At 45.3% G+C, this 19,138-nt stretch overlaps 2 protein-coding genes across 5 annotated transcripts in view; both read right to left on the reverse strand.

The window, feature by feature from the left end:
* Positions 1-1,131: 1,131 nt before the first annotated feature.
* Positions 1,132-13,145, reverse strand: slco5a1a (solute carrier organic anion transporter family member 5A1a). The gene is made up of 10 exons (XM_062482253.1): positions 12,979-13,145; positions 11,139-12,445; positions 7,633-7,765; positions 7,299-7,516; positions 6,792-6,956; positions 5,470-5,668; positions 4,022-4,181; positions 3,652-3,893; positions 3,239-3,303; positions 1,132-3,086 (listed from the first exon to the last, which is right to left on the reverse strand). The coding sequence occupies exons 2-10, from the start codon at positions 12,091-12,093 to the stop codon at positions 2,593-2,595; spliced, it is 2,631 nt and encodes an 876-aa protein (XP_062338237.1). The 5' UTR covers positions 12,094-12,445; positions 12,979-13,145; the 3' UTR covers positions 1,132-2,592.
* A 1,058-nt stretch (positions 13,146-14,203) lies between these two features.
* The window catches only part of LOC134036986 (nuclear receptor coactivator 2-like), a 30,249-nt gene continuing 25,314 nt past the window's right edge, over positions 14,204-19,138 (reverse strand). For 3 of the 4 annotated variants that reach the window (XM_062482227.1, XM_062482228.1, XM_062482226.1), the window contains 4 exons: positions 18,637-19,114; positions 17,642-17,822; positions 17,209-17,404; positions 14,204-16,495 (listed from right to left, as the gene is read on the reverse strand). In XM_062482227.1, coding sequence (XP_062338211.1) covers positions 16,484-16,495; positions 17,209-17,404; positions 17,642-17,822; positions 18,637-19,114 — 867 coding nt within the window. In that variant the 3' untranslated portion in view covers positions 14,204-16,483. The remainder of the gene's footprint in view (positions 16,496-17,208; positions 17,405-17,641; positions 17,823-18,636; positions 19,115-19,138) is intronic. The other variant, XM_062482229.1, reaches the window with a different exon arrangement.

Here is a 19,138-nt window from a genome sequence, read left to right on the forward strand (position 1 = left end):
TTACTCTATCCCCTTGTGGTCGTCCAGTGGCACAACACATTAAAGATATTTGAAGAAACATCTTCTATTCAGCTCACAATATTAATTCAATCAAATCAGCATTTATTTGTATGGCCCTTTTTAACACGTCACAGAGGGCTTCACATATGCCAACAGAACTGTCCCTCAGCCAACCTAAACCCTCAAGTCCCAACTAATGAATACTCATTCATCCAAAGGCACATGCATTATTTATTTATATATATATAATCATGCTTTGAATCATGCTAAGTAAAAGGGGCTTGACTGGCTTTCTTAAGTTTTGTATTAAGTAAATGTTTCCAACAATTATCTGCAGTTAAATTCACTTAAATGCAGATTTCATAAACAACAAACTCAACTGTACTTTTTATTTCATGTTTTTATTGACAGAAGTCAGGTATCCAAGGCATTTGTAAACAGTGTGTTCACAAATAAACTACATTTTGCTTCTTACCATGACCATATAATGAGGCATTACCAGTTAAACACTGTCATTTTAAATTAAATACAATACAGAGAAAAAAATAAGATAAGACTCAAATCTACCAGAAGTTTTTCAGAATGATAGAATCAAAGTCAAGTCCATGTTTCAGTCTCAGTCTTCAATTGATGTCACATACGTAGAATGAGCACTAGACAGGGAGGTGAAACACTGTCCTTACGCTCCAGAGAAAGTGGAATGAGATTTTTCCAAGAAAACTTGGTCAAACATTTGGCAGAAAGTAAACCAAAATGACGTAGCCTCACTTGAAATTGTTCCACAGAAAAGATCCTTCGTTCAGTTCTTTGAAGAACATTATGCCAGTGCTCAAACCCAATTTGCAAAAGGACATGAAGGTTAAACAGTGGCGAATTAAAGTAACTCAACTGCAATTATTAGTGGCATTATGTAGTACAGTATAATACTAACATTAAATGAATTAACACTAGTTAGAATCATTGATAGAATATTAATTGGTGGTTTTTATTGAATGCACTCATTTCTTACTGTTTAATTTACATGAAATGGAATGTGTTTAGTGATTTCTATTCTAATATGTGTCTTTTGTTCCATACTACGAAAGTCATTGCATGCATCAATTTGTTTATCTGTACTTTTGGCAGCAGATCTTTGCAAGGTTTTTCTTTAGATTAGCTTTTTTTTTCTTCTTTTTTCTACAAATAATTTTTATCACATCTGTTTTTAATGAGGAACTGTCGTCCCATATTTTTTGCAGAGGCCGATGGCTCATTGCTTCAACACCTTCAGTGTGCAACACTATTTCATTTGCCCAAAGCACACAGGTACATAGAAATGTTTACTTCAAAACACAACTCTCATAATGAACCTAAAAAGCTATGTCAATCCACCAAATCCTTTTAAACTCACTTTAGAAAATACCACATTGCAACATAATTGTTTCTTCTTTTTCTTTTCAATATCGCATCCATACCACATATGACCAGCAGGTGTCCTCAAACACCATTGAGTAACTGACGCAGCAAATGTTCCTTGAATATTGCATGTTATACGCATTTATCACATAGTTTTACATCACTGTTTAACCATTTGTGTTGCACTCGAGTTCAACTTTGTTGAGGAAGTTCAAAACCTCACAGGCAGTCCAAGCAGATAGCCTTAAATAGCCTTAAATGTCCTTCAGGTTAATACAAAACACTTGTGGGAGAATGTTACACAACTTCTGTTCAAAAAAGCAACGCAAGTACAACCTCAGCAGCCAAGATAGATGTCAGTTAGACAGTTGTTGATTATAACAGCACAAACAGGAAGGTGAATATTTTTAATTCCTATAGTTTGTCCAAATAGTTTGGCTTGGTTATGCTGAACAAGTACCGTAGTGCCAAATACTCAAATGTAAAAACCTTTATGCTTGCTTAGCCTAGTATTAAATAAAGTCAAATCTTTCAGGTAAATAACACATTACATAGGGGTCGGAGGCAACACTACAAAGTACAAATTGAAAAGGTTGGGAGAAGGCAACACTTGTGTCGCTGTATCTTTGCGAAAATACTCAGTGGAATTCTGTTACTGTGGAAAAGCAAAACCTTGCATGGAACAGTGTTTCGTTCATGCAAGCCAAGCTGCTAAGCCCCGCGTTACCTTATCCTATTAGGTTCTTTTGGATGAATCAAACACTAAACACCAAGCAATTAAAGGATAGTCACAATTTTCACATAGCACCATGCCATCGGTTTCCAGTTCAATACCATCATTGCGATCGATATCGATACAAAAGGTCATTTCCACATCTTTCAAACAGAGAGGATATGCATGATTAAGGGAACATCCACATTCACTCCTTCATGTAAACAAACAAAACAAAGATAAAGAGGTAGCAGACACACACAAAAGGAGAGGGGGGCGGGACTTACTCTCGTCTGAGGTTTCCATTCAGGTGACTTCTAACAAGCAGGACGTCCAGTGCTTGGCTATGTGTGTGTACGTAAGTGCTTCTGTGTGTGTATGTGGAGGACATGTACACGTGAGAAGGGACAAACTGAGAAAAAGGCACACATTTCCGAGTCTTGACGGGCGCACAGTTGACCACCTTTTCCCCCACCGCCCTCTCCTCAGACCCGGATTGTGACGTGTTCCAGCGAGCGGGCCGGCACGGGCGCGGCGGCGGCCAGGGGCGGGGGCGGCGTTATCGCTTTCAGGCCGTTCCCCGGGCAGCTCTGAGTGCTGACCCCCCGATTGAGGACCCCGGGGGGGATGAGCACGGCGTGCGGCTCGCTGCGGGGGATGTTGACGGGGCAGGAGCGCGTGCGGGCGTGGCCCTTGCGCCCGCCGGCGTGGCACACCAGGTCGCCCACCGTGTCGGCGGTGGAGAGGTGGCGCTTGAGCCAGCGCTCCACGCGCTCCTCCTTGTACTTGATGGAGTACCAGGTGAGGAAGATGAAGAAGAAGCCCAGGAACTTGAGGCTGGCCGCCAGGCCGAAGTAGACGAAGCGGAAGGAGGTGACGTCGTACTCCCAGCAGGAGCCGTGCACGCCGCAGTCCTGCTGCCACAGCATGCACGTGGTGTCGATCACCGCGCCGAAGTAGATGGGCGTGGGGATGTAGGCTGGTGGGAGGGAGGGAGGGGCAGACAGGAGAGAAGGTCGTTACCCACTAGCGGTGCGGAAAGCCCGTGGGGTCTGATTTAGCGTTGAGTAAATGTGCAAGGTTTGAAATGGAATTGTGACAAATCATAAGCTAAAGCATTTCGTTACCCACCGAGGGTCCTGAGTAGAACAAACTGCATTCCCAGAGCAAAGGGCCTCTCCTGCTCTGCCACAGACCTGTATGACAGAACACACACACACACACTCAAAACCAAGTCCTTCCTACACAAGAAAGCTGCATGATGTCCCTTTTCCACCAGACAAAGCCTTACATACAGCTCTGGAGAAAAACAGAGAGACCACTGCACCTTTTTCTTTCATTTTTCAAAAAAGGTTGAGAAGGACAATTTTGAGTGAGGAACAGAAGGGTAAAAATGAGCAATGGCCTCTTCAATTTTACCCATCTGTTCCTCACTCAAAATTGTCCTTCTCAACCCTTTTTGAAAAATGAAAGAAAAAGGTGAGGTGGTCGATTATCTTTCCTCCAGAGCTGTACAGCGTGCGGCTTGCGGTACAACACGGTACCTGAGGGTGACGATGATGGCCGACGGCTGGGCGCAGGCGGTGATGAGCGTGACGATGAACAGGAAGATGAGGAAGGGGATGAGCGTGCTGCACGTGCGGTCGCACTTCCCCGACACGGCGTAGCCGTTCTCGTTCAGGTAGGTCTTGACGATGACCAGCTGCAGCTGGTTGCCCTGGCCGCCGGACGACGGCGTGATCACCTGCCGGCTCTGGACGCAGGCGCAGTCGGAATAGTTCCTGATCTGAAGAGTGGGGGACACCCCAAACACATACACAGTTGAACAATACTGTACTGTACCTACACGCATACTTCCCATTTCCCGGATGCCCAGTACGTGCGGGGTATCATTGCTCCGTGCAGGCGACTCACTCCAGTGCTGTTGGTGGCCACGCTGCTGCAGCCGGCCAGGCAGGGGTTGAAGTAGGTGATGCCGTCAGAGCCGCACACGGGGGCGTACTCGTGGATCTTACAGCCACAGTTGACGTTGCAGCCTCCCGTCAGGTTCCGCTGGGTCATAGTCAGAGTGGGCCTGAGGACAGGCAGAGGAACGTGAAAAAAAAGTGGTGCGGGGGGGGGAGATAAAGGAAGAGTAGGCAGAGCCACAGAGAGAGACATAAAGAGAGAGCGAGAGAGATAGGATAAGTGCTTATTTCACTAGCAGGGTGAAGGGGGGGGGGGGGCAACAGAAGAACAGGGCAGGAGATAAAAAGATCATTCACTGTACTGAAATAACCCCCAACCCTGTTCTCTCTGCGAACAGAACCCGGAGGACAGGCTCACTCACTGTCGATGAAATTGCACACTCCCTTGGCCAGTGCCACCATCTTGCTGTCTGAGCAGGGTAACATAGACTGATACCACACTAAAGGCTGGGGTTTCTGTCATCGTCCTTAGGGCTCATTTAACACAGGGATTCAAATACATTCGGAGAAAAAAAACAGCCTTCTAAATAAAAACATGGCGTGCGTGTTAAATCCTTTTGGTCCTAAATGTACTTGACTGGAACCCAGTGCTTGAGCCCGAAGGTGACCCTGGCGGTGGGAGAGGAGATGTGTGAGTGGGATGACCCAGTCATAACAAGGGCTTCGCAGCGTCAGAGAATGTGAGAGCAGAGACACAAGGCCTTAGGGGTGGACACAGAGCATTCATCAGGCCACAACAATAAAGTGCATTCATCTAGATCATAACACCGTGGGTTTGTGTGTGCGTGTGTGTGCCTGTCCGTGTGTGAGAGAGGGAGAGAATGTGTTTGTGTATAACTTTGTGTGTGTGTGTGTGTCTGAGAGAGAGAGAGAGAGAGAGAGAGAGAGAGAGAGAGAGAGAGAGAGAGAGAATGTGTTTGTGTATAACTGTGTGTGTGTGTGTGTGTGTGTGTGTGTGTGTGTGTGTGTGTGTGTCAGAGAGAGAGAGAGAGAGAGAGAGAGAGAGAGAGAGATAGAGAGAATGTGTTTGTGTATAACTGTGTGTGTGTGTGTGTGTGTGTGTGTGTGTGTGTGTGTGTGTGTGTATGTGTGTGTGTGTGTGTGTGAGGGAGATAATGTGTCTGTGTACCACTATGTGTGCGTGCGTGAGAGAGGGAGTGAATGTGTCTGTGTAACATTGCGCGTGTGTGTGTGTCAGAGTCCTCCACTGTGGGGACACCGGCTGTTGATGTGTGCTGAGGTGACAGTTAACACAACAGCCACAGGGGCCCTCCCTGCCTTTTCATAACGTCCGAACGTCCCTCACCTCCCCCATGATCTCATCACACAGCCCCCCCCCCCCCCCCACACACACACAAACACACATGCAGCATCAACGTGCCGGGTGTCTCGTACCCGGTGGTGTACGGGATGTTGATGCCCCCCAGGTTGATGCTCTCGCAGCCCACGATGAACAGGGTGGAGAAGCACAGCAGGGACACGCCGCTGCAGATCATGGCCAGCTTGGCCGACTCCCGTGCCCCCAGCTTCAGCTTCTTGATGATGTAGCCCCCCAGCACGATGCCCACCCCCGCGCTGGGCACGATGATCACCCCTGAGGATCAGGCAGAGGGAGGGGAGGGGAGGGGAGGGGAGGGGAGGGGAGGAGGGAGGGAGGGAGGGAGGGGGGGGGAAGTGAGGGGGGGAGGGAGGGAGGGAGGGGGGGGGGAAGGGAGGGGGGGAGGGAAGGAGGGGAGGGAAGGAGGGGAGGGAGGGACAGTCAGAGTCTGTGGTGGTGCTGGCTGGCACAGTGGTGGGTACTTGAAGGAGGGGCAATCATTTACACAAAGGTTACATTAACTACCTTGTAACTACACAGCAATAGTAACAACATTGTGGGTATGTAGGAATTGTTGTGTAGTTAAATGGTATTTAGTGCCCAAGGGATTCTTGGAACTTCATTCAGGTGATCTGGATAGATTTGAAATGCATGCATTGACTGGCACACCGTTGACACTTTGAAAAAAAGCAAATCCTTCCTGAAAAAATTATCCATCATCTGATCACATTTGTACAATCAACGCATGACGTTGTTCTGACAATGATATCTTTGGTCCCAGCCATTTTGAGGACGCAAGAACCCTGAAACAGAATTAAAAAGAGGTGAGGCATGGAGACTCAACGGCCTACATACGAGGATACATCAAGAGGATTACCAGGTGAATGGCACACCAGGACACTGATGGATACTTCTTTAATCAAGAGCAGCTTTCCACACTGTGTTCACTACATTTCCCAGGTGCCCCCTTTTATTTGAGGAACCAGGGTGTTTGTATAACGAATGACTGTGGCTCAGTTCCAACACATCAGTGCCAAGCTTGTCTTAAAGCACCCTTCGGAAGATGCTGGTGCTCTGTGAGATGGTGAGTGAGTACAGCACGTGAAACGGGGATTGAAGTCAAATGCAAACAGTGTGTGTACTAAGCTGACCCACTTGCCTTGATCTCATCAGGCAAATACATTCCCTTAAGCAATTCTGTAGCTTATTTGTGCAGAGCAGACTATCATTATGATTTTGCCTCTCTTATTATTTAAGACTGATCCTGTTTGTGGCTTGGTGCGTTCCAAATCCTGATGAAAGGACAACCTATGACACAGACAGGCCATACATGGCAGCTATGAAGAAGACTGTTGAGGGTGTGTGTGTGTGTGTGTATGTGTGTATCTGTGTGTGTTACCTGTGTAGATGCTGGCGGCAGAGGCGGGGATGCCAAACTGGGACTCGATGAACTTGGGGATGAAGGTGATGAAGGCCGTGACGATGGCACTCTCGGCCGTGTACGACAGGCTGACGAACAGGAAGGTGACGTTGCTCAAGATTCTGACCGCTGCCTTCGGGAGGTCTGAGGGAAGGGAGGGAAGTCGAGAGAGAAAAACAGAGGGAGGAGAGAAAGAGAGATGGTGAGAAAGAGAGAAGGAGGAGAGAAAGAAAGAGGAGAGTGAGAGGAGGAAAGAGAGGGAGAGGACAGCAAGAAAGAGACAGGAGAGAAAGAGGTGATGCAGTATCTTTCAACTTTTAATCCACCTTCTACCCTGCTAGAGATAAAGGCATGAACTAGCCTAGATTTGTTACACCTTTGCAAATTTCGACATGTCCATTTTACCCTCCGAACTGTCGTTATTCAACTACGACAAGGTAAACTCGGTTTTGCATTCCATCACCCCTTTAAGGCAAGCTTACTCACCTTTGATGTCCCTGCCAAAGCCCATGGAGGAGGTGACCGTCTGGCTCTTGCTGTTGTTCTTCTCCCGCATGACGTCATCGTCGCTCGACATGTCGTCCAGGGTGATCTTTTTCCTCCTCTTCTTCTTCTTGTGGCGGGGGGGCAGCTTCTTGGGGAAGGTGAACATGGGGAAGATGACCAGCAGCATGGCGACTGAGCACAGCAGGAACCCGCTCCACCTGGGGGGAGGAAGGGGGACACAGCTCATTATCCAACCCCACAAGACCACACACCCAAGACCACACACCTGCTTTCCCCGGATGCCGTCACGAGGACGCTTCCCGCTGTGGCTCACCAGTTGCCGATGAAGCGCGGGTCGCTCTGGTCGATGTTTACCGCGGTCTTGGGGTCCACGTAGAATCCGATGAGGACTCCGCCCAGCAGGTAGCCAGCAGCAGGACCCAGGGCTCCCATCACGTACATGATGGCTGTAGACACAATGGGACAAGTTAGACACCATCCATATCCTCAGGGACTACTAAGGATTCTAATCTAACAAATCTGCCCCCCCGGGCCCTCCTCTTCGGACGGTGCCATTTTACAGGAAGGGAGGCCTCAAACTCATATGTAATTACTGTTTTTTCAATTAGGTAAGTACTGGTGTGCCTTCCTTTGACTTCACCATGTGGCATGGTCATATAATTGGCTAGTATAGGCTAATCACTGGGGATGCCTTTAAGCCTTTTAATACAGTTTAATACTGTAATCCAGAGATAAAGCAATGCATTGTAGGCCTAACAGGTGCCACCAGTCCAAATAGCATTAGTATTTGTAAAGTAAACACCAAGCTACAGCTAATTATTAGGTTTCCAGCGCTTTTCATATAACAAGTTTATCTTGCATAGGGCCAATGTGTGATCCTATTTAGATTTACAACACCAACAGAACCAGCAACGTTTCAAGGACCATCCTACTATCTGAACATGATGTTCTTTCTGTGAGAGAAGAGAAATCCCAAACACTGACAACATCCGCGACAGAAACAAAACACGCGCACGGTAAACCGATTCACTCCCCCAACAATGACAGACACATTCAGGAAGTATGAGCCCGGTCCGATTGTGTGTGTATTATGCTCAGTTCCCCAAAGCCTTAAATAATCCCTTATCTAGCCGAGTGATGGGGCAGAACACTCTTAGCTGTGCTTGTTACGCAATGCTACCCAGACACGCAGCAGAAGGCGTGGGGTCAGCAAGCAGGGGCAGGCAGGCAGACGCTCCAGCCTGCCTGGAGAGACAGCAGCTTCCCTCTACACCACACAGCGTCTTAACACACGGAGCAGAAAGATGCAGCGTTCCCCCGGAAAAAGGCTTTTCCCGTCTTTCATGGACGGCTGACTGCAGTGCAGTGTGCTGTGGAGAGGGTGGAAGGAAGCAAGGGGTGAGGGGGGGGGGGGGGGGGGAGAGTCTTGCAGATGCAGACAATCTTCCTGTTGACCAGCCAGGGAGTGGAAATACGGTTCCTGAATCTCTGTCTGTGGTTGCCGTAGCACTATTTGGCTGAGTGGCTGGGTGAGGATTAGAGTAGTTTAAAAGAAGCACGGGCCAACACCCCACAGAACTGCTGCTCTATGGTCTCTCAAGAGCCAGGGAGGCCGAGCAGTAGAGACGGCTACGGTTTGACTGTTTTAATGGGTGTGACGTCTGTCCCTTTAAGTACAAGAAGGGTTTAGTCAGTATAGGGAAAACCACTTCAATTATGAGTACATTGAGAATGATGAGTCTATTGTTTCCACACCTTCCTAATCGCTGCCTCGTGTGGGTTTATGATAGGGTTACTGCAAAATACCGATTTTGCTATTTCTAATACAATTTGATTTATTCATTGCCATTGCCCAATTACAGATGTTGATTTGAGCCAAATATTTTGGGTCTTGAGTAGTACATGAGGCCAGATCAGCAGAGAGAAACATACATGCCCATAAAGGTGATTGACTGCAGCGATCCATAACAGTCACTGACATAAAAATGGTGGCTGGCTGTCGGATCAATATGTGCCCAGCATGCGACCTTGCAGTGGAAGATGGAGGTGGCGGGCCGGGGGACAGGACGGCACAATCACATGTTCTGGGATGACGGCATTGTCATGGCAACTGCTGACACAGCTGTCTCCAACTTCCCAACCTACTGCCCCACCATCCCTCCATACTCATCCATGAGCATGACACACACACACACACACACACACACAACTACACACAGAAGTACTCCGAAAAGCCAGCTCATCATTTGCTAGAATGTTTTGTCTGGGCAGAATTTCGCAATTGCTAATTACAGGACATGCTCAACAAAGCCTCTTGTACATATCACTATACCATGTAACTAGATGCTTTATCTAGCTAGCTTTGGTTTTAGTACCATTGGTGTTCAATTTGACAGCACAGAATTCTCAAGCCCTGATAACCCCCAAATGGGTCAGGAGGACTGCTTGAGTCATCTGTTTTTTTCCCCTTTCTGTTCTACAAAGCAGATGTTGATAATGAAACTTGGGTTATATGAGGTCATTCAGTGTTACCACAAAATATCCTTCCTCCTGATCACTCTTCTTTCAGACTGTGAATCTTTGATGATGAAACCCCAGCAATAAATCGAGCTTTAGTTCCAGTATGAACACTCAGCTGTGATGGAAGTATCAGTTACAGAAAACCTCTTCAATTCCACATCTGAGAATAAAAGAGTGTAAAACAACACCTTGTAAAAGAGGCCTAAATGTAGACCCAGAAATATGAACCACTAACTGATAAAACCAGGCCTGTGACTGTAGAAAGCAGATAAGCGAGGGAGTCCTCGTGACTTTTTTTGCGTTAAGGTTTGTCTCTTTAAATAAGGACTAAAATAGCTAATCTATTTGAAACTACCGGTGAACTGTCGACTGAACTGTACTGGTGGCCTCCCCACCTTCCACAGGTGTATCCTCAATACCTCCTGACTGGGAGCTTTACTGCCTGTTGGAGGAAGTGCTCTGCCACAGACAGGAAGACTACTCTCCATGTTTCCCTTGATGTTGTAATTGTAATACTGATGACTACTATTACAATTAAATATTAATTAATTAATGAGGCCCTTGCTGTATCTCCAAGTCTAATCACCACTTTAAATACTGAAAGTTACTAACCACTTCAGTTAGTTTCCAACCAGCCCCCTTACATTCAGACAATTGTACAACAGTACCCGATGGTGCCAACTAAACTGTGCTGTCCAATGATCAAAGACCTGTTTCATTTGTGAGCCCAGCGGGCTTTCAACAGGAATGTTGATGGAAAAGCAGGTCGACTGGGAGGGGAGGGGGCACTGTGCTGCTATAAGGTTTTGTCACAAAACTTTGTAGCAGGCACCAGCCTGTTTCATAACGTGCTCAGTGCCTGTTGAGAGTACTGATCAGGGTATTGGGACAAAAGGTTTTACAGAGAGCTTTGAATGGGAGAGAAGAGTGTTCACTGTTTGAGGTCTAAGGTTAAATTGTGAGTTTTCCGATGGATAAGTACTACTGTGCCTTTCAGCAAGGAATTTAACTTCAAAAAAACAAATGCATCCATGTGGCCATCCTCAACCATGTCTTCCTTTATTAAATGTATGGAATCTCACCAAAAGGAGGCTCACGCATCAAATTAAGTCAGATAATGTCTTCATGGTACTCACCACACACACACACGCACTCACCACACACACACACGCACTCACCACACACACACACGCACTCACCACACACACACATGCACTCACCACACACACACATGCACTCACACAAATGCAACAAATGCCACAGCTATTTGCTTTAACGTCTCTGCACCCAGGTACCTACCTAGATACAAGGAGGCATTCTCCTTCTTGACGTTGTCGTCCAAGTAAGTGGGTCCGAGGGTATAGATGGGCGTTGACCCCATGCCCACCAGGATTTGGGCAATAACAAACAGCGCCACATACAGGTTGTGTTCATTGCCTTCCTGGTCTCTGGGACAGGAAGACACATCCAGGAAGTCCCGCCCACTCCCATTGTTGTTCATGCACAGGCCCTCGTTTCCTCTGGAGGAGTTCACTTCCTGGATTTGGTAGGGCGGGGAGATGAAGTGAGGTAAAGAGAATAGGGCCGCCCCCACAGCAATGAAGACTCCACCCACCGCCAGCCAGCGAGGCCTCTGGCCCCGCCCTCCAAAGTAGCTAATGAAGACGACGACCACTAAGCTCCCTATGTCAAAGCAGCTGACGAGCAGTCCAGACTCGGAGCTTCTCAGGCTGTATCGTTTCTCTATGGTGGTGATGACGCTACTTAGGTAGCCAGACACCATTAGCGACTGTATAAATGTCAGATAGCACATACAGAACAAAAAACAGCGTGAGTCCTTTAGAATCACACTCATATATTCCCGGGTGGGCAAACGAATGCGGCTTAGCCTTGAAACAAGGAAGTTTGAGTTGATTATGCGTCTTGCTTTCTGTCCGTCTGAGTTGAATGAGCTACTGAGTGCCACCACTCTTGACGTGGGGGGCTGGAAATGAGTCCTGGTGGGAGACTCAGGTTGACACAATTCGGTCCTTTGAGGGAGTTGGATACATTCTGCATTCTTATCCAACATTGTGGAGGTATGCATAGTGCTGGTCAACAAGGTCTGACTCTGTTGGGCTGAGTCATTCAAGACTGGTAGACTTTTCGATTTGAAACTAGGATTAGGCTCTTCAAACTGACCAGACAAATCATCTGCTTTTTGAAGAGCTTGTGAAGGGTCAATTGCTTTATCTTCATGCTCACATGAAGCCATTGTGTTGTGGGTTACTTAGTCTATCACAAAATGTCCATTCACTTTCTACAGCAACTGTCACCACGCAAAATGTAAATTCATTCAAGCGTCAAAGTGCTTCTTGTTGTAAGCGCGGATACATGGTTTATGGCTCCAACACTTGCTTATCTGGGAAAAAAAAACGTTTCCAGCACCACCGCATGTTTTGTTTTTTTTTGTCGTATCACGCGCACGCTGATGAGGTGCTTGCTGATCTTCCAGAACTGTTCCTGTCAGGCAAGGTTTATTACTTGACAGGTGCTTGCAAGAAGAGCAAAATGAAAATGAACTTGCGCAGTTGGCTAACAGCCTTGACATAGTCCTTGCGTCATTCCTGTCATAGAACACAGAAAGATAAGTTAAAGATAAAACAATATGTATGTTCTCCCATTATAGTAACAAACCCTTGATCACATTGATGATAGGAAAACAGACAGATATGAGATCCTCTGTCGTATAGCGAACGTTATTAAGTAAAGCGTTAACATAGCGTTAACATAACGTAGACTGAGAAAGATCCATAATCTAAATAGCTACATTAAAATGAATTGCTGTACAGTGAGTGTATCTAGAATCGAATATGATTTCGGAATAGCTTGCAGTTGCAACCCCTAATGTCGAACAGAACACCATCTTGTTGCATTAGACAACTGATGGAGAAGAACACTGCAGTGCAAATCCATCTGACTGGGAAATGCAAGATAGCTTGGCCACCGTCTGCGGCTAATGATTAGTCGCTAACAGCTAGCCAATGCCAAAGGGTGGGCTTGTGGTCATCTACTGTATGAGCCAGATAGCTGGCACCCAATTCATAAAATAAATAATAATATAACATAGCAGCCAAGCTGTCAATATTACGTTACAAACCTGATATTTATACGCCATAGCAGAACCCTTCATTCCTCTTAACAAGTTCAGCAACTGCACGAGAGAAGAAAAAGACAATGACGTCCCATAATTTCACCCGTGAAAAACGGGAGTTGTTTACCACCACGAACCGGGTACAAGTCTCCGCAGCGTTAGAGCATCCTCAATGGTTCGATTTTACTGGGGCGGAAGTGTCGTCTTGTTCCTTTTCATCAAGACAAAAACACACACAAATGTATGATAAAAAAAGAAACATTAACAAAATACAATAACTAGCTAACCATAAGTTACTGGGCCTAACCATTACTTGAGATATTAAATGTGTTGCATAGCCAATTATTAATTTATGTATTAATTACTAGCCTATATCAAAAGCCACACGCCTTAAGAACTGAATTAAAATACTTTCATTTCTAACCAAAGAAATACATATCCAAATCCAATTTAAAATGAATGTCTTGATTAAAAAAGAAATGCTCTATCGTTTTCAATTTCCGTTTTTTAAGGTTAGTCATGGTTTGAGGAATTGAACGTATGCTGATAGTAGGCTTTTTATACAATGGATCGATATGGTTGTGAGAGATTTATTTGAATTGTATGCTTGTTATAAAGAAATCAATTGCTTAATCATTGCTAAGCAGTAATTCATCAGTTGAACCACCACTCTGTATCTTATTTTTGACAGGGTTGCCCCCTGTCGTTGGTGGGAGGACATTACACCTGAGGGACTGGAATGTCCATGATGACCTGATTGTCTTTGGCAGCACCAACGAAATTCGATAGGTTGTTTAGGCTTACTTTATAATTATAAAGTGGGTATTCCATACTTGCTATTTTGCCCTTTGCACATGATTGATGTAGGCACTTATTCCATATATGATCTCAACAACAACACAGCTAGAATATAACATGTGATCAGTTATAATATTACATCTATAATAGCCTCTGCAATGCAGAATTGTCATTCTGCGTGAATATTACATTTACATTTAGTCATTTAGCAGACGCTCTTATCCAGAGGGATTTACAGTAAATTCAGGGACATTCCCCCCAAAGCAAGTAGGGTGAAGTGCCTTGCCTTACATAATTTGGCATGGCTGGGAATCGAACTGGCAACCTTCAGATTACTAGCCCCACTCCCTCACCGCTCAGCCACCTGACTCCTTGTCAGATGATTATATGAATATGATTGATACAAATCATTTTGAAAGTGAAGACAGTTACACTCAATAAAAATAATTTATTTACAATGGCATAAATCATAAATTAGCAAGCAGCATTGGCGAAAGCAATGTCAGTCAACAGCTTGCATAAGGTGTGAGCTTGAAAGTTGCATAAAACGCTCACACTGATGAACATCGTTGAGGGTGGATATTTAATATGAACATCACACCTGGAAAAATAAATCTCTGAACCGCAACACTGAGCTTTTTAGACAAAACTATTTTTACAAAGTACATATTGCTGATTTTACCATTGTTTTGTGTACATACTTCTCTTCTCAAAGAACGTCTTTATGAAACAAACTGTACAAAAAATACACATGACAATGATTGAACAAAAAATAAAATGCTTGTAAAAACAAACCGGTAATACCATGGGGGGTGTAGTGGTCTGCTCTTGCCGCAAGACAAGCACACTGAGTGACGATGCACGATCTTCACTAGTATTATCTCACTATTTGATACGACTGTAAACGTCACAGTAATCCACAAGACAGAAAAACAGATCTAAGGCATTATGCTATGTCTTTAGCATGTTACGGTATGCATGTAATTATTTACCAATTAATAATTTAGCCATCTATAAATTAAGAAACATATTTAGGCTATCCCAAAACCATTCGTGATCATTCAAAATTACAGATGTTTAAAGTAGCTGTTGTTTTATAGTCAAATCTAAGATAATAGAATATTGTTATTCAAACTCTTTCTTTGCATCTTGTCACACATTGCCAAATACTTTTCTTAATAGCGCTCCACAAAAACACTGCATGTCTTACATGGTTGTAATAAATCTTTGGATTGCAGAGAGAGAGAGAAGTACATCCATTCTAAAACAACCATTTTGAATGTGAATAAACTTGAAACCTTCCAAATTGTTAAACTCTGATAAACTATTATGCAGAAAATTTCAAATAAATTGAGAGGTTTGTCATCTTCAAAAAAAAACACATTAGTCATTGAGACCAGTAGAAAAACTACAAAATAGATTATTTTTGGTCACACATTCACACACACAATTAAATATATTGAGCCAAACTTCATTTCATGATTTCACCAAGCAGACAATTAGTCTTTTTCACATTCTTCTCCTAAAAATACATAATAATACAATTCTATGATACCTCTTTACTTGCTATGTGCTTAAAGACTATGAGCCAATACGAGAGCCACACAGAAACTGGGTTTCAACATACATAATAGTTCTTGGTTATTTTACATACACCAACATAGGTTTTTATTGTATATACAAGGGGCAGAAAAGCTAAGTCTTGACAGTGAGCACCCTTGAATATTCAGTTTGGCCTGATCCATAAACCTGATGCACAGCTAAACATTCCTTTGTGGGTGAATCCCACAGCCAGACTCTGACGACTGGCATCCCAGACACCTAGTCCCAGACTAGAACATGTGCCCATGGTGACTCCCTATTGAAAGGGCTCCTTAGTCTTGGCTGGAGTAGACATCATCTTTGTCTAAGAAACCAATACTGAAGTCACATGTTTTAGAGGTTGTTTACAATGCTAGGCTTGGCGAAGACAGACAAACCGTAAGCCTAAAATAATATGTACAACTAAACAACATTCACCTTCATAACAAGTACAGCAGTATACATTTGATCTGAAACTACAGGACCTAAAATATATTTTCAAATATACACAGAAAGCTAGCTTTTTATTTCCAAATCTCTTTTTGTGTCATACAAAGAACATTTCTAAACCTTTTAAAAACTATAAATACCTGCAAAACATTTATATTATAAACCTTTCAATTAACTACTGTATCTTTAAAATATAACCATTCAAGAACATTGCTCTTGAATCAAGAAAATCAACTCTTTAATACATTTAAATCATAGAAGTTGTCACGTGCCCGGATGCAGACACACACACATGCACCCACGCGGATTATTATTTTAGACCTGCGGAGATTCGGGAGAATTATGAGAGGAACCCAATGTCTGATTTCTGCCCCCTGATGGGAATACATTCATCTGACCGTGAGCCTGCTGTAAGTGACAGGCAGGACAGCGTTGATGTGTGTGTAAGTGGGTGTGCGAGAGTGTGTGTGTGCTCAGCAGGGCGTAGGGAGGGAGGGAGGGGGGCTAAGTCACACTAAGGTGAATGCGGCTCAGGGACTGACAGAGAGTTTGTACAGTATTCTTCATTGGGTGAGTCTTGTTTGTAATCCATTCACGCAGCATGGGGCTACTTGACTGGTCCAATGCTTTTGATGGATTACGGTTCCAACAGCCAACTGTATCTACCCACAGTTTACCAGCGTCAGCAATAATTCTGAAAGAAAAAAGGGTTGAGCGAATGTAATAAACAAGGTCATTGCAAATCCACAAGGTGGAGCAGAATCATGCAAATCCTATACTTTTTGTACAGTTTGGTAATTATATTAACTTCCTTATACGTATGTAAGACATGTATATTTAGCTGCTCCTGGACACATCATCTGTGATGTTTCTGTGTCACAGGGGGTTTCCAGGTTTTGAACATCTTGCATCCTCATCTAGGTGACCCAGCCAGAGGTTCAACAGCCCCAGGCTTGTGTCCAAGCTGCGCTACACTGAAGAGGTTTCATGTGAAAGGTACTAATCCAACTGGAATGGACAGGCACTCTATCCCCAAATGTGAAGAATAAAGAACCTAAATGACGATGACTGTGATCGGTTTGTACAATACTTTCTTTCCCCATCAGAAAACCGTAGAAACTGTACAAAACGTTACTCACAGGAGTGGCTTCCCCCTCTTGCGTTAACATGTCAATCCCAGCCAACTCCTCTAGAGTGAGGCTATCACTGCTGAGGCCATTATCATTAACCTGGGTCCAAAACACACAGATATGGAGTCCATGTTTAAAGTCCCAGTAATGCTACACTACATCACAACAAGACCCGAGATTAGGAGCAAGCGGTTGCCAGTGAGTTGTGGTACATGTCTGTAACTGATTAGCGTACCACTGGAGAAACACGCCAACATTAGCATTAGCACTCTCGCACCTGCTCTGTGCCCATGGAGGACATGCCAGCCCCAGGCCCCACTGTCATCTGTCCTGGCACTTGGTTCATGTTGCTCATGCCACCTCCGCTGGTAGCCATGGGAACACCCATGTTCATGTTGGAGTTGTTGCTGTTGTACATTCCGCCATTGGGTTGCAGTTGTGCATACTGCGATTGCGTTTGTTGCGAATACACGCTGCGATGGACACAGGTGGGGGAGAGAAAAAGACAAATTTTCACCAGATGATTTAATGTCAGCGGTTAATAAGGGCCTATCTATTACAGAATGCTACGAAAGGATTGCGTTGACCAGACGCATGGCACAGCTATAATCTATCAGCTTATTATCACCACGTATTTGACTGAAGTTCTGCATCTGGCACACTCCACTTCCACCGACAATGTTGCTAAACCGGCCAATCGAAAGCCTCACCTGTTGCCCTGAGGCCAGCCGTTCATGTCTGCAGAGGAAGGCTGGTAAGAGGGGTTGGCCTGGGCCTGTTGCATCATGGGGCCCTGTGCGTGACTCATCCGAGGGGACATGAGGGGACTTTGGGGGGTGGTGGCAGACCCTGTGTAGCCTGAAACCGGTTCCTGCTGTTGATGGCTCATACCTAAGGGAAGGAAGGCAGGGGGAGGTCTTGTTAGGGATACCCGTCAGTGCTCTCAGTCAACCAAAACACATCGACATTCTGCAGGGTTGGAATGCTGCACAGATTTACTGATCTTAAGGCATAAGGAATGAACTCATTCCAAAGGTTTTGAAGGCATAGCGAAAGACGTTTGTAGATCTGTGACTTCTGTGCAGCATCTCTCATTCATCCTGAGCCTCTTACCAGAGGGAGGTACTTTCCATTTGAGATTAACGTATTAAGAAAGAAAAGATGCCAAACACAAATGTTGCACAAGCAGATGTTCCACCATGATAGAGATGGAAAAGGCGGGATGGGAAGGAACAGCTGGGATGGAATGATTGTATTTGTTCATAGTAGTTTTGATTCTTCTTATGGCTTTGTCTTATCTGCAGTATTGTACGTGTGGAGTGTTTAGTTTAGAATCCCTGAAACTGAATATGTGGGGTAGTGAGTCCATCATATACGTTTTAAACTGAATGTGATTTGCTCTCGATTCAAATCATCAGTATTGACCAAGTGGAACATTTAAATTAGGCAGATTTTGCTAAATAAATAAATAAATATAATGTGATTGTCAATTTATCAATGACACAAAGGAGTCACACATGAGAGACATGAGAACACCACACCCAGCATGATTAAAATTAATGAAGTTCCCATGCTATAATTGTGATTATGATGATTCACATTTTAAAAAAGAATACATGGAAAGCCAGTACACCGTCACATGATCTGGCCCCAGTGCCACACACCCACACACACCTGTATCGAGGGTCCGCTTAACTAACAATACCTGGGCTGGGGAACTGGAAGGCACTGTGCTGCATTTGAGGACTCCCTACCGCTCCAAACTGGCCGCCTACGTTTCCCATCATGCCCTGGCTAGCCATCTGAGAGGAGGCGTGCGGGAGGTGGTGGGGGGAGGAGTGGGGGTGGAGCCCCTGGTGCTGGGAGCCGGGGGGCAGGCCAGGGGAGAGAGGGGAGGAGAAGGGGCTGGTGGAGGGGGGAAGAGGGATAGGAGGTGAGGCCAGACCGGTACCGTAGCTGGCCGGGTAGGGGAACTGCTGGGGGTTGCCCTGGGGGATCCGGGGGTTGGTGCCCATGCCCGCCGGGGGCGCCGTGGGGGCGCTGGCGGCCATGTTGGGTGGCATGTTGATGCCCTGTGCTCGCATCATCATGGCCCGCTGGTGCACATGCTGCTGCCGCTGACGCAGGTGGTTGCTTATGTACTCCCTCTGTCTCTGGGCCAGCATCTGAGCGTTCAGGGTCCCCTGGACACACACACACACACAATT

This window comes from Osmerus eperlanus, chromosome 16 (assembly GCF_963692335.1).
Source record: "Osmerus eperlanus chromosome 16, fOsmEpe2.1, whole genome shotgun sequence".
NCBI lineage: Eukaryota > Metazoa > Chordata > Actinopteri > Osmeriformes > Osmeridae > Osmerus > Osmerus eperlanus.

Bases quoted from the DNA above. Each gene is read 5' to 3' on its own strand.
- slco5a1a (XM_062482253.1), bottom strand. From the start codon at position 12,093: ATGGCTTCATGTGAGCATGAAGATAAAGCAATTGACCCTTCACAAGCT. The intron at 7,766-11,138 runs GTAGGTACCTGG...TTGTGTCTACAG, and splicing joins GAATGCCTCCTTGTATCTAG to CCATCATGTACGTGATGGGA. The intron at 3,087-3,238 runs GTGGGTAACGAA...CCCTCCCACCAG, and splicing joins TGTTCTACTCAGGACCCTCG to CCTACATCCCCACGCCCATC.